Consider the following 13972-nt stretch of genomic DNA (forward strand, 5'->3'; position numbering starts at 1 on the left):
AATCATGTGAAAGAATGTCACTCTTTTCTTTGAAGAAAATAGGACTTTGTATGAAGTCACTGAAATTGTTCAAACTGTAAAGATGAAAAGTTTGTATTTTCTGTATTGGTGTTTGATGCTAGTGTTTTTACTCTCAGTGTGTTCTGAGTGACAGTGTGTGTTATCTCAGTGAGGGTTGTGCATAGTGTTTGGCTGCACTGAGCCTGTTTTGAGCCATGTGTTAAGAGTTGTGTTGCTTGGAATGAGTTTTGCAGGTGATTTGAACTGTTTAGCTCAGGTGACTGTTGGTAGTGCAGACTGTAGTTAGAGTTTTGCACATGTAGCTCCAGTTGTGCCCACTGTCATTTAGCAATCGAAAAAAACTGTAATGAACTACAACATTTCCAGCGGTGTGAATCAATCCTGCGGCTTGAGATTCCTTCCTTTAACAACTTTAAAACAAACCTGTGACATCTAATAAACGCCAGACTGAAACCAAATAAACGTGTTGTTAAATCCATTTAAAAGTCAATTTCTGGCTCTGTTTTTATCAGACAGGTTCCTGTTTTTCTGGCAGCTTCCTGACAAGTGAAAGGTGAACATTGTGCTCAGTCTACAGGATTCACGCTTAAAGATGTGACAAATATGACAAAATAAAAGATTTGAATGGTTGATAACAGTAAAGTGTCTTTTTTCCACACTAACCTGAGTTTACAGTTTCTTTCTTACAGTAACACTGAACAGAACAAGTGTAAACTTGTTTATAGCAGTTTATATTGTTGTACAAATGTCAGAACCAAAAGATTTGGCTCCATTTCAATTTATGAATTCTAATTGGCCACAACACACATGAAGTGGAATTTATTTACTGTACTGTACTATTTATCAGCAAATGCAATCTGGGAATTAAATTGTTCTTTCACATTTGACAACACATTAAATATAAACAAGTATATGTAAAGTAAGCACAGCATTCTGATGACAAACCGAAACAGACGACATTTTTAAAACAGGTCTGTCTGTCAGGACTTGTTTAAACTCTTCTGTAGACTTTCAACAAGTGTTTTTCATTTGCAGCAAACAGGCCTTTTTCTGCCTGTTCTTGTGTGTTCAGTATGGCTACAGTAGGAGTGGATGTGATTGAAATAGCAGCTCTAGGGAGATCCTTCCAGCTGGGGATGCTGTACGACTGCAGGAAAGATGCTCTCATACCAGGTACCATACCATAATGCAAACTTTCATCTCACCCTGATTTGCTGAAGACTCCCAAAATGTGAAAACTGAACTGTGTGTGTGTGGTGAAAGAGTGGATGAACTGTGTGTGATGGGATGGATCTAGGCCAGAGAAAAGGGTTTCTCATTAGATTTGTCTCTCTCATAATATTGTGATAATCCTTACAGGGTCAAAAGTCACCACCAATCTGTCTGTTTGCCTGAGGGTGTGTGTGTGAGAGAGTGTGTGTGTGTGTGTGTGCGTCTGTGTGTGTCTTTAAATGCTTGATGTTGCAAACTACTATTTCATATAATATATTTTAAAATTAATACTGTAATCAAACACACAGGTTTGTAGTGCAAACAGTTTTACAGTTTACCTCACTTTGTATTCTTCTTGTTATTTACCTATAGCGCTATCACAATTGAGTCTCACACAATCACAGAAATCAGTATGTCTTGCAGCTAAAACATTCACAGATATTATATATAAATATATATACACTGTAAAAAATGAATGTCATTTTAACCATAAAATATTGTAAAAACACTACGGGAAATAAAATGTTAATAGATTAACAGTAAACAGGGAAAAACTGTAAAAGATCTAAACAGACATTTCATGTAATTTTACAGTAAAATGCTGTTAATTGTACAGATTTTAGAAGTAAAAAAGAACAAATCAATGTATAATTTACTGTCAAAATCTGTAAACTGACATTCCCAGAATTCTCTGCGTGACGCTCCACATTTGAAAGTATTTTATTTAAATAATCATGTTTCTTAATAGTTTTTGTTATCAGTTATATACGTTAGGGTTTTATGTTACATCTTCTGTTGTTTAATGAATGTTCATTGCTTTATTTAAAAGTTGTGTGTTACCATGATGGTGTTTTGTGTTTCTGGGAATGACTCTCTATATTAGTATATACTTCAGCTTGTGGAAAAGCTACTTGTGATGAACTTTGATTGTTCATGTGGCTCAAGATTCCCCGATTCGCTCGGTGCATCGGCATAAAAAGTTAACGATGCGATGCATCAGTTTAAAAAGTGTGCATCGGATACAATTTGGCATTTGTATCATGATGCATAGTTTCTAACATAATTGCATCGGTAAAACCGATTTATGTACATATAATTATTAGTAGATGCGGTATACAATTTTATTATTTAGAAAGTGACCAATAATTTGTGACCAATATTTTCTATACGTAGATTGATTTCTCTAAACTTGCATTGATTTCTCTAAACTTGCATCCGGCTTCGCTACCGTTTGGACGTTCTTGCTTACTGCTCTGCGCTTTGCTCCCTATTTCTGTACTTTTCTTTGATTTTTCTAAGATTTTTACTTCAGCAGATCAGCACAGTGCTCAAACAACATATTTTTGGCACAAACACTAAAACAAAAAACTCTCTGGGACTGGAATAATACCACGAAAAAGAAGACTTTTGCCTCCCACTGCCAGCAGCTTACATTCCGGAGAAGGGCAAACACAGCTGCCCACATTCAAACAGAAGAGAAGGAAAATGCCTCCTGTTGAATCTACTTGCTGCATGAACTACTGCAAACTTCTACAAAGGATTGCGGTTCCTGAAACAAAGTTACTTGCTATTTCTCAAGCGCGTTCTCTCAGCGCCACTGCTGCTACGTGAATATGTATGACGTATCACAACACTACAGAGACCGAGGCGTGTCAAGCCTTGCCAGTAAACATTTTATTCACGTTCTGTTCTGACATGCGCATTTTGAGCGTGCACACCTGAAGCGCGCGCACATTAAAAAGGCTGTCAAACAGCGCCTTGTTACTGGACTAAGTTATCTTTCACGCCTGCTTGCTCGAATACTGTCAAAAACACATAAGGTTTACATATAAACAGTTAGTTATGTATGGCGTTATTTTAATGACAAATGTCGAGAGCGCATTATTGTAGCACGAAAGCACATAAATATAATGCGCGAGTGCGAATCTCTCCACTCGCACGCGGATTTCCTTTGCTCTCGCACAAAACCGGACTTAAAATGTGTCTCTCCTCTAGCTCAAAGTGTGCGCGCTCAAACTGTGTCCTGTGCACTCGCAAATCTCTCTATGCTCATGCGCTAGAATAGATATGAATTATTTTCGCACCCGAATTAAACGTTGTCAAAAGTTATCAACCGATCAGATTTCAAAGATGGATCTGTAATTTCTTTACAATTTAATACTACTTAGTCAGTAATAATCAAACATTAGAAATCAATCGGGTGCTTGGATGATTTGGAAATAACCTAGTTTAACAGTTTGGTCAAACCTCTCTGAACGATTTATCTGGTCATATATGTATTGTGTACTTGGATTGATATATATATATATTCCCTAAACCGATAATTAAGATTTGGAGACCAAATATAACACTATAATGAATTTCTCATATTTGTCATACACTATATTATATTCTATGGGTTTAATGCATTTACAGACAATGTAATTACATGTAACTGTCATATAACTGTATATTCACTGTTTTAGAAGAGAGCGCCATTGAATGTGTAGCTAATATGAAGTGGGTTTTCATGAAAAAAAAATCTTAACTAAAATCAGAACTGAAAACAAACACTGGATTGAAAGAAAAAACTCCCAATAAATGTCCAAACAGCGATGCTATCAGAACATTCTTATTGTCATCATACCAACTGAGAATTTATTGCAATAATTTTAACTTCAGTTGAGGTATCTGACATATGATGACATAACATTGATCTTTTATATGAAGTCTTTAGAGCCATAGACTATAATACGTTGTTTTTATAAATATATGTTGATAAATTGCTCGGAGACCAACCAGGACAGAGGTTATATGTACAAATCATCCAAGCACCCAATTCCTAGCCATTTCTAATATAGGCTACATTTCATTAACATTGCTAAATATTATTAAACTGGAAAGAAATTAAAGATCCATCTTTGATTGTCAAAAGAATTCCGGGTTCACTTCCCTCTCAGCCGATTAGATTTCACGCATTTTCATTGGTCAGTTGTGGAGGTCTGATTGGTTAAAGCTTTATTTATATAGCACCTTTTAAAACAGTGTTTACAAAGTACTTTACAGAGAGATGCATATGTGCATTCACAGAAAACAACAAAATACAGACACAAAAGAGATAAAGTGGGCCTAGTAAAACAAAGTACAATAACCAGTTTATACATAGTTTAAATACAACAATAAAAAAATCAAATAAAGGCCCTGAACAAATCTGTTTTGAGACTACTTTTTAAAAGTGCATAATAAATTTTGACAACATTTAATTCAGGTGTGAAAATAATTAATATCTGCATGAGCACAGAGAGATTTGCGAGGAGAGACACGTTTTAAGTGCGCGCACTCTCTCCGGGCGAGAGCAGCGTGCGTCCGGGTTTGTGCGAGAGCAAAGGAAATCCGCGTGCAAGTGGAGAGATTCGCGCTCACGCATTATATTTATGTGCTTTCGCGCTACAATAATGGGCTCTCGACATTTGTCATTAAAATAACGCCATACATGTACCCCCTGGCTGCCCCAACATCGAGAGTAATGAAAGCGGAAGAATTAGCAGATTGGGTCCTGGCAGTAAAAGATGCCTTCCATGACTTTGCAAGCTCCTCATGATACCAATTATTAAGCTGCGAACACTCAGGACAGGGCAGAGGATTCCACTCTAGGCCAGTGTTCCCGGCAGCATGGCAGCCAACTTATAATCGGCCTCAGTCTGAGCAACGCGGCCAGATGTTGGGAGCACAGATGAGCCCTCAGTGTCAGCAGGCTTCAAACTCCTTTCCAATGCTGCTATCAACAGTCCATCTTCTTTACGAACCCTGAATGAGAAATTAATCATACTTAGGTGAGCAAACAGACTCATCCATGAATTTGACAAGGAAAAACTAGTGTGTGGAGGCATGGGAGGTCCTTGGGGGTCACCCATTGGAAATGCTTCAAATGAAGCCCCCAGATCGCCCTCAGTGAATAACAAATCTGAATGAGTAGAGCATCTCCTTTTATACCCAGGGGAGTGGCTGGAATGCAAATTTCACTCACCAATTCACATTGGCCTTTTATGAACTATCAGAGGTGTTTGGGGCTCCCAAGTGTGACTCCTAGTGTCACTACATCAACACAACGTCGAGTGAGTGAGTGACAGATAGGGAACATCAATACGTTTGAATAAAGGACGAAGATAGAATTTTCTACATCACTTTTGGCCACAATTGCATACTATTACACAAGTGGCAAAAAGTGTGTGGATCATGTGTGCCTCAGTGTCTTTACTGCTACTTAGTTTCTGTCGCATTGCTGCTCATTTGTATATATGAAAAACCGCATCACACCATCAACAGTCACTGATGCTCATCTGATTGCTTCATCACTAAATCACTGTATGCCTGAATGGACCTAAAGTGTAATCAATCACAATTCTTCCCTCTTTTTTTGCAGGAATCACACTGTGGGATCCGGAAAAGCTCCAGCAGAGTTTACGAACCCATCCCCAAATTAACACAGATTTCAAAGTCACGGCTTCAGACTCCATTGAGGACAAATCAACCTTACTGAACATCGACGACTCTCTGAAACTGAGTCTTTTAGGTGGACTGGTCAATGTCACAGGAGCAGCCAAATATCTAAATGACACCAAGAAGTCTTTCAGACAGCAGAGACTGACTCTGCATTATCATTCAACCTGCAGGTTTGAAGAACTGACCATGAATCACTTGGCACCTGAAAATATCATTAATCAGGATGTGTTTGATAATGACACAGCGACACACGTGGTGACAGCAGTGCTGTATGGAGCTGACGCCTGCTTCGTGTTTGACAGAGAAGTTTCAAGTCAAGTCAAGTCAAGTCACCTTTATTTATATAGCGCTTTTAACAATACAGATTGTGTCAAATTTCAGCAGATGAGAACAAAAGTACAGTAGAAGGAGAAGCAAAAGTGGCTCTTGAGAAACTCAAATTCATTTCAGTAGATGTGAACGTCAATCTGAAGATGGACGACGCTCAGAAGAATGCAGTCCAGAAATTCACATGCACGTTTTATGGCGATTTCCAGTTACCGTCAAACCCGACCTCTTTTGAAGATGCTCTGAAGGTTTTCACTGATCTTCCAAAACTTCTGGGAGAAAAGAAAGAGCTTGCCATTCCTGTGAGAGTTTGGCTTTATCCTCTGGACAAACTTCACTCAAGAGCTTCACAACTTCAGAAGGACATCGGCATGGATCTAATCATAGCCATAGAATCAGTGATTGAGATTTTAAATACAGCTGAGATGAGATGCAGTGACCTTCTGAAAGACTCACCTGCTCTGACTTTTATTGTATTTCATGATAACATTCTGCAAATGAAGCAAAACTGTTACAAGTACAAACTGAAGCTCATGAAGAGACTCGGCTCTCTGCTGCCAAACATCCGTGGAGACGTAATGAAGGAAACGGCGCTGAATGAACTTCTACAAGAACATGAGGAATCTCCTTTCAGAAGATCTGACCTTGCAGAATGGCTGAAAGAGACAGAAAGAGAGTCTGACGTCATTAAATCAGTCCTCCGACAGCTGAAGGATGCTGGTGCACAAGCAGAAGTCAACATAGATCTGATATTAATGGATCTGGAAGTTGTAAATCTCGTCTGTTTCATGTTCACATCATTGGACTGGACAGATGTGCTGCTGCTTCAACAAAAGGCCTGTTTGAGTCCTTCAGCAAAAGGAAAAAATAATGAGAACCGTCCTGATACAAAGCAAAAGTCTTGGCTCAGTCCTGAGATCCAAAAGACCATGAGGTACAACTTGAAGACATTTAAGAACTTGATCGATTCAAAAGATCGTAAACCAGCCAGGTTCATTGTGTCCTCGAGAGAAATGGAGAATAATCCTGGTTCCTGCATTCTGCTGTATGAAAGTGAATGTGATGAAGATGTTTGCTTTATTCCTCCATCACAGCCTGCCCGTCCAGTCACTGAAGAGGTCAAAGATAAAGGTGTAGTTGTGAAGGTTCCTCCAGCGTGTCCTGCTACAGTGGAGCTCAGATTACTGTATAAACCGAAGCAGGACTCAGTCTGGACCTCTGAACCGGTGATGAAGGATCAACACACAGTTACTCTGACTGATCTGAGAGCAGGAACTGAATACGAGATCAAATGTGCAGCAGTGGGGAAACTCAACTACACCGTATACAGTGACATCACTGAAGTTACCACAGAGGTATGTATGATGATCCTTGAGCAAAAATCAGTTGAGAATGTGTACCTTATCTTGGTTATTTGCAACATGTTAATTTGTATCAAATGGTTCTTTTAGGGAAGGAGCAGTACGAGTACTGGTGAGTCATATATTTTTCCTACCTATAAGTTGTTGCTAAACATGGTTCATTTGAGCATGGAAGTGATATTAAAGTTGTAACATAGTGAAGTGCACGAGAAGGCTCCAAAAATAGTCTTTAATGACAAATCCACACAATAAACAGGAGTCCAACTGAGAGAAACCCAACCATGTAGCATTTACAAGAACAGACAAAGGAACAAATGAAAACATGGGGCTTATATACAAACCGAGTAATCAGGGAGAACAGAAGGCTGCGCTACACTCCACTATATATATACCGCAAATACCAGTTGCTGTATTTGTGCCATCATCCAGCAATTTTATTACGAAGTGGAGAGATTCTCAGACTATAACTCTTCCAGTGTCACGCTTATGTGCTGGAGTGAAGACCGAAGAGCCTACGACAAAGATACTCTTAATTATTTTTAATAAATCCACAGGGAAAGATGACGGGACTATCCACACACATAGGGTAACCACATGCAATAACCGACAAACTCGAACTGAACGGACAGGAACTGAAATAGGGCAGATAACGAGGGGCAGACAGGTGAACACAATGAAGGTGATTAACTAATAATGAGAACAGGAAACAAACCAAATAAGGGCAAACAGGAACTGGACAGACAAGGTGACAAGACTAAAATGAAAACACAACGAAAGAGTTCATATACAGTATCTGTGACATCCAGCTTTGGCTGACATTGTTGCTCGCATTAGACCTTCATGTTATGCCACCACATTTGTTTAAACAGATGTTTGATAGTGCTGGTGCCCCCATTTTAAATGTAATAAACAAATGCCTTAATCAGGGCATTTGTCCAGCAGATTTTAAACATGCTACTGTCACCCCCTTGTTAAAGTGGCCAAATCTTTCAATTGATGATCTAAATAATTTTAGGCCTATCTCAAATCTGCCTTTCTTATCTAAGGTTTTAGAAAAAGTGTTTCTTAAACAACTCCAGGCCCACTTGACTTTAAACTCTGTTGCTGAGGTGTTTCAGTCAGGTTTTAATCACAGTACTGAGACCGTATTGGCGAAAGTATTGAATGACGACATCTTGACTTTGTATAATGGTGAAAATGTCCTTCTGATTCTACTTGACCTCAGCACGGCGTTCGATATGATGAATCACGATATACTGATTGACCTCCTGGAACACTGGATTGGTCTTAAGGGAAATGTGCTTAAGTGGTTTAAATCATATCTTACTGGTAGATCTTTCTCTGTTTTTTTAACAGGGAAAGAAAATTCAACCAGTTTGCCTCTTCCTTGGGGGGGTACCTCAGGGTTCGATTCTTGCACCAATATTATTTTCCCTTTATATGTTACTTTTAGGATCCATTTTTTTGTAAATATAATGTATCCTTCCACTGTTATGTGGACAACACTCAGATTTATCTTCCAGTGAGACATAAACATGATCGATAATTTATTGGCCTGTTTACAGGACATTAAAGCCTGGATGGCTGCAAACGTTTTGAAATTAAATGATGATAAAAGCAAGGTCATTGTGTTTGGCCCTAAAAATCAGGAAGTGGCTCAATGCTTAATCTACCCCTTTTTCTGGTTTAATTACAACTGGTGTAAAGAATTTAGGGTTTGTTTTGGGCTCTTTTTTATAAACGGCTGATTTTGAGAAAGCAATAATGGTGATTTTTTTTTTTTTTTCATGAATGGATTATTGTAATTCTCTCTATTTTGGAACTGACAACAGAACATTGGCGTGTCTTCAAAGAGTACAAAATGCTGCTACCAGGATGCTCAAGTCTGCCAAGAAATTTGAGTCAGTTACACCGCTTTTAAAATCGCTCAAATGGTTGCTGGTGGGAACAATCCAAATTACGAGTTGTCTGGAATGCACCATAACTAAGGCAAATGGATACAGGGAGAAAATAAACCAAAACAGAACAGGACATACTCGTGACAAAAGTGAGACTGTGACCAAAAACAGATGTATTTGTGTGTTGCAGGCATTGACTTTGAAGGAGACGGTCACTCGACTACCTTTACCAGCACTGAGGGTCCTTTGTCTCCAGCAGTTTCTGAATCGTCCCAGTGTATGGGCCTCTTTTTCCTAAAAATGTCATTTTTGAGGGTGTTAACGGTCTTTGCATGATATTAGTTGACAGATTAGGTGTAACGTTGCACAGACAAGTCTCATGTCAATAGAGCTTAAACCAAACTAAAAATAATCTTTTACTCACTGTTCCAAACCTGTATTACTTACTTAATATAGAAAATATCTGAAGAGCATTGGAAATCAATAACATTGGACCCCATTGACATTCAATGCATGTCCAAAAAACACTGAGGCATTTTTCAAAATATCTTTTTGTTTCAAAGAAGAAAGTAAGTCATGCAGGTTTTAATGACATGAGGGTGAGTAAATAAGTCTATTTATTTGCAGATCAAATATAAAAAACGACATTAAATAGAACAGTGTGATAATTGGTTAAAAATATTGGTCAAACTGTCTTCTGTGTCAATCTCACAAAACATGCATTTCCAGGTTCTTGGAGGAGATCACCTGATGACCAAAACAGGCCATTTATACATGATCGGAGCACTAACACCAGAGCACCGGAGTCTCAAAAGCACATGAGCAACACTTCAATCAGTGACTCTGGCATAGGTGAGAATGCAGGGATGCAATAAGTGGGTATGAAACACATGCATTTGTTGTACTTTTGAAAATATAGAGGAAGCATTAACCTTTATGTGGCTCAAAAATCATTTTAATATCCCATTATTCCAAAAGAACATCTTTAAATAAAAATGTTAAACCATTGCTTTTAACATTGAAGTGTGCATTAATGAAACCAGTCCTAAATATTAATAGCTCTGACCACCTGTGCACTGTTGAAGACAAACATTCACATGCATTACATTAAAATGAAAACCATATTATACTTAACTTTATATTTTATATCCAATGAACACATTTATAAAAAACCTGTTTGTTGTTTTTGTCTTCTTATGGCCATTTGAAACAGAAGAAGCTTCTACAGGACGAGGTGAAGTGACCAGAAGGTGGGAGAGTCCTGTTATATTTTACAGTTATGTGTAAATATGCTGAAGACAGCCCTGTTTCACCAAATATGGCATGCTTCCTTAATTTGCTATTCAAGTTCATCAAGTTTTATGAAGCTTTTATGATGCACTTAAAATATACAGGTACATTTTGAAAGAGTCAGTGTGTGACAGTCATTCATAGATCAGATGCAGATCACCAAAGAACTATTGATGAGGCAAGAAATAAACACGAGGGATCACGAAAGTTGGTTGATGTTTCCCTTCTCATTGGAAGTGTTACAAATGTTGCTTTTTATGTTTCTTTTTGCCTGATGCCTTTAGAAAATATCAAAATTGAGGTGTGACTTCATTGTATACGTAAAGCATTTAAAAACTGAAAAGTTTTTTTTTAAGTGTGGTTATTGATACTGTTAATAAAATAAATCCAAAAGCTGGTTTAAAGTGAGAAAATGTTTAAATTGAGGAGAATTATTCAAATGTAAGCCTTTTTCAATCTTCTCCTGCAGAAGCCAGAATTTGAATGCATTGAAGAATCCTGATGTTTCCAGCATCAAGGTATTGTTATTGTTCATCAATATGAGCACAAGTGTTTATAGAGATCTGTGTTTGTACATCTCAGTGTTTTAGTAACTGTAGATTAAAGTCTCCTGGATTAAACCTTAAAATAAGATCATTTAGCCTCATAATGTGGAGTTTGTCTTTTTTTATTGGAGCAGCTCAAGCCGTCTGTGATCAACCCAGAGAGCAGCACACAGAGCCAATCGTCAGGTAACCAATAATGACATGATTTAAATCATTAGAGATTGAGGTTGTGTTACAACCCTAAATGAATCATTGCATCACTATTTCATGACACTCATTGTTCCAGTCATCAAGTTTGAACACGTACTCGGGTCATATTAAGGAGTTTTCTAGAAACTAGGAAACAAAAAACACTCACAATTGAACTAGAAGAACTCTTCTGTGTGTAAGATCAGATCAAGTCTCCACGTCAGAAAATATGCATTTTGTCTGGTATTCCAACAGTTTTAGGAAGGGTTGTCTAACACCCAAAACCTGTTAACAGCAAGTCTTGTCTAGTACTGTACTAACAGTCTTCCAATCAGCCAAGACGATGACTGAAAAAAGTCAGAGAAGAGCAGAAGACGAAGCAATGAGCAGAGTTTATTGATTAATCCCAGCTGTGTATGCTTCATGATCAGACTCAAATCCAGCAAGTGTCATTATTATACCACAAGCAATAACAATAGAAAATCACTGCTTCACATCGACCTGTGACGTTAAAAACCTTGAAAACAAGACATTCTCCTATCTCTTACTCATGAAAACAAACCACACAATCATAAGATTATAACAATAAGGAAGAAAGAAACTTAATAACAAAATAGTTATAAAATGACAAATAATTAAATGATGAGTTTTTTTAACTCTGCTCATGTAAACATGATAAAAGCATGTGCTGTGATAGTTGTTGAACTGTGTTTGTGTCTGTAGTATCAGTGTCCTCATCAAAGACGTTTAAACTGAGACTGAAGGAGGAGTTTCAGTATCTGAATGAAACACCTGGAGAAAGACAAAGTCTGAATGATGTCTTCATTGAACAACACATCACAGAGGACCCTGATTCTCACATCAGTAATGATAGACAGATCATGCGCAACGACATGTTTGAAGGCCAGCATATCAGGAGCCTTTTGCTGAAGGGAGATGCCGGCACTGGAAAAACTGTGACTGTGCAGAAGTTCATCCTGGACTGGGCTGAAGAGAAATCAAACACTGATATCGATTATATATTTCCAATACCTTTTCAGAAGCTGAACATTATCAGAGAGACGGTGAAGAAATGTAGCTTCACGGAGATTCTGCAGCATTGCTTCGAAAACACTGAATATCTGAAACTCAAGGACTCTGAGAGGATCATGCTGATCTTTGATGGACTGAATGAGTTTAAACTTCCTCTAGATTTCAAAAACACAAAGAAGATCACTGATGAAAATGAGCCAGGCTCAGTCTCTGGTCTACTGGCAAACGTCATCATGGGAAATCTGCTTCCGAACGCTCAGATCTGGATCACCAGCAGACCAGCAGCAGCCAATCAGATTCCTGATGGATTTATTGATCGCATGACGGAGATCCAGGGCTTTATTGATCCACAGAAGGAGGAATATTTCAGAAAGAGCATTAGTGATCAGAGAATGGCTAATAAAGTCATCAGTCACATCCAGACATCAAGCCGCATCAGCAGCATGTGTTATTTACCAGATTACTGCAGAATCATCGCAGCGATTCCAGAGAAGATGTTCAGTACACGCAGTGATGATTTCCCCAAGACCCTCACTCAGATGTACAGCAGACTCCTGTTAGCTCAGACTGAACTGAATCAGGTGAGTAAAGAGACCGTCACTGCTCTGGGGAGAATAGCGTTTCATCTGCTGGTGAATGGAAACTCTCTCTTCTGTTATGAACACTTAAAGAAATGTGGCATTAGAGACGAAAGTGTTCTGATACGCTCATCAATCATAAAGAAGACTGAAGACCAAAGCAAGCGTAAATTACTCTGTTTTGTGAATCACAGAACACAGGAGTTTCTGGCAGCTTTATATGCGACTGCAGTCATTAATGTGAATAATCCACTCCAGCTCAGAGATCTGTCCAGTCTAGACCTTAACTACTATAACTCCCAGAATGTGATGAAAAACGCTTTAGAAAGACAGATGGATCTTTTCTTCTGCTTTTTAATGGGTTTGTCGCTGGATTCCAGTCAGAGAGCTTTAAAAGACCTCCTGAAACAGAGAGAAAGCAGCTCTTCATCCAGTCAAAAGGCAGTTGAATACATCAAAACAATGCTCATGCAGTTTTCTCCAGAAAATACAGACAAATGCAGTCTCCTGTTTGACGCTTTGAAAGAGCTGGATGAACGATATTTAATCCAGGAAATAAAAACACAGCTGAAATCTGGACTCAAACCCTCTCTTGCTCAGATTTCAGCTCTGGTGAATTTAGAAAAGTAGCTGGATGAGCTTAAGTCACATCGATCAGAGGGTCTGAGGAAGACGAAGGGGAATCAAGGATTGAGTGATTCATACATCACTGATCGGTCACATATCATTTAACAGTGAATTTATAAATAATAACTAGTTGTTTGGCGAGCACATTTTTCTCCCTCTACAGGCTGAAGAAATCCTAATCAACATGATTCCTGGGCCCGTGTTCACAGAACATTTTATCTTACCACTGAGAGATCTCCTAAATAGCATTAAAAGCTTTTAGCTAAGAGTTTTCTCTTAAAGCTGCAGAGACAAACTTGTATTAAGGAATATTGATAAGTCTTAAACTCAGAGTAAGGGGGCGGGGTTTACCTCGTTGCTATGGATGATGTCAGCGTGCTTATTAACTATGCACACAGTGATTGGCTGAT

The 13972-nt window shown here is 38.4% G+C and overlaps 1 protein-coding gene across 1 annotated transcript; it reads left to right on the forward strand.

Moving 5' to 3' along the window:
* Window positions 1-1091: 1091 nt before the first annotated feature.
* On the forward strand, window positions 1092-13565 carry LOC107702019 (uncharacterized). Its single transcript, XM_016504196.1, has 10 exons — window positions 1092-1194; window positions 5636-6028; window positions 6097-7397; window positions 7494-7515; window positions 9492-9578; window positions 10031-10153; window positions 10515-10551; window positions 11061-11109; window positions 11271-11322; window positions 12049-13565. Exons 1-10 carry the CDS (start codon window positions 1095-1097, stop codon window positions 13563-13565), a joined length of 3681 nt encoding a protein of 1226 aa, XP_016359682.1. The 5' UTR covers window positions 1092-1094.
* Window positions 13566-13972: the final 407 nt, after the last annotated feature.

This window comes from Sinocyclocheilus anshuiensis, unplaced genomic scaffold (genome assembly GCF_001515605.1).
Source record: "Sinocyclocheilus anshuiensis isolate Anshui unplaced genomic scaffold, SAMN03320099.WGS_v1.1 scaffold250, whole genome shotgun sequence".
NCBI lineage: Eukaryota > Metazoa > Chordata > Actinopteri > Cypriniformes > Cyprinidae > Sinocyclocheilus > Sinocyclocheilus anshuiensis.

Bases quoted from the DNA above. Each gene is read 5' to 3' on its own strand.
- LOC107702019 (XM_016504196.1), top strand. From the start codon at position 1,095: ATGGCTACAGTAGGAGTGGATGTGATTGAAATAGCAGCTCTAGGGAGA. The intron at 7,398-7,493 runs GTATGTATGATG...TGGTTCTTTTAG, and splicing joins TCACTGAAGTTACCACAGAG to GGAAGGAGCAGTACGAGTAC. The intron at 9,579-10,030 runs GTATGGGCCTCT...ATGCATTTCCAG, and splicing joins AGTTTCTGAATCGTCCCAGT to GTTCTTGGAGGAGATCACCT.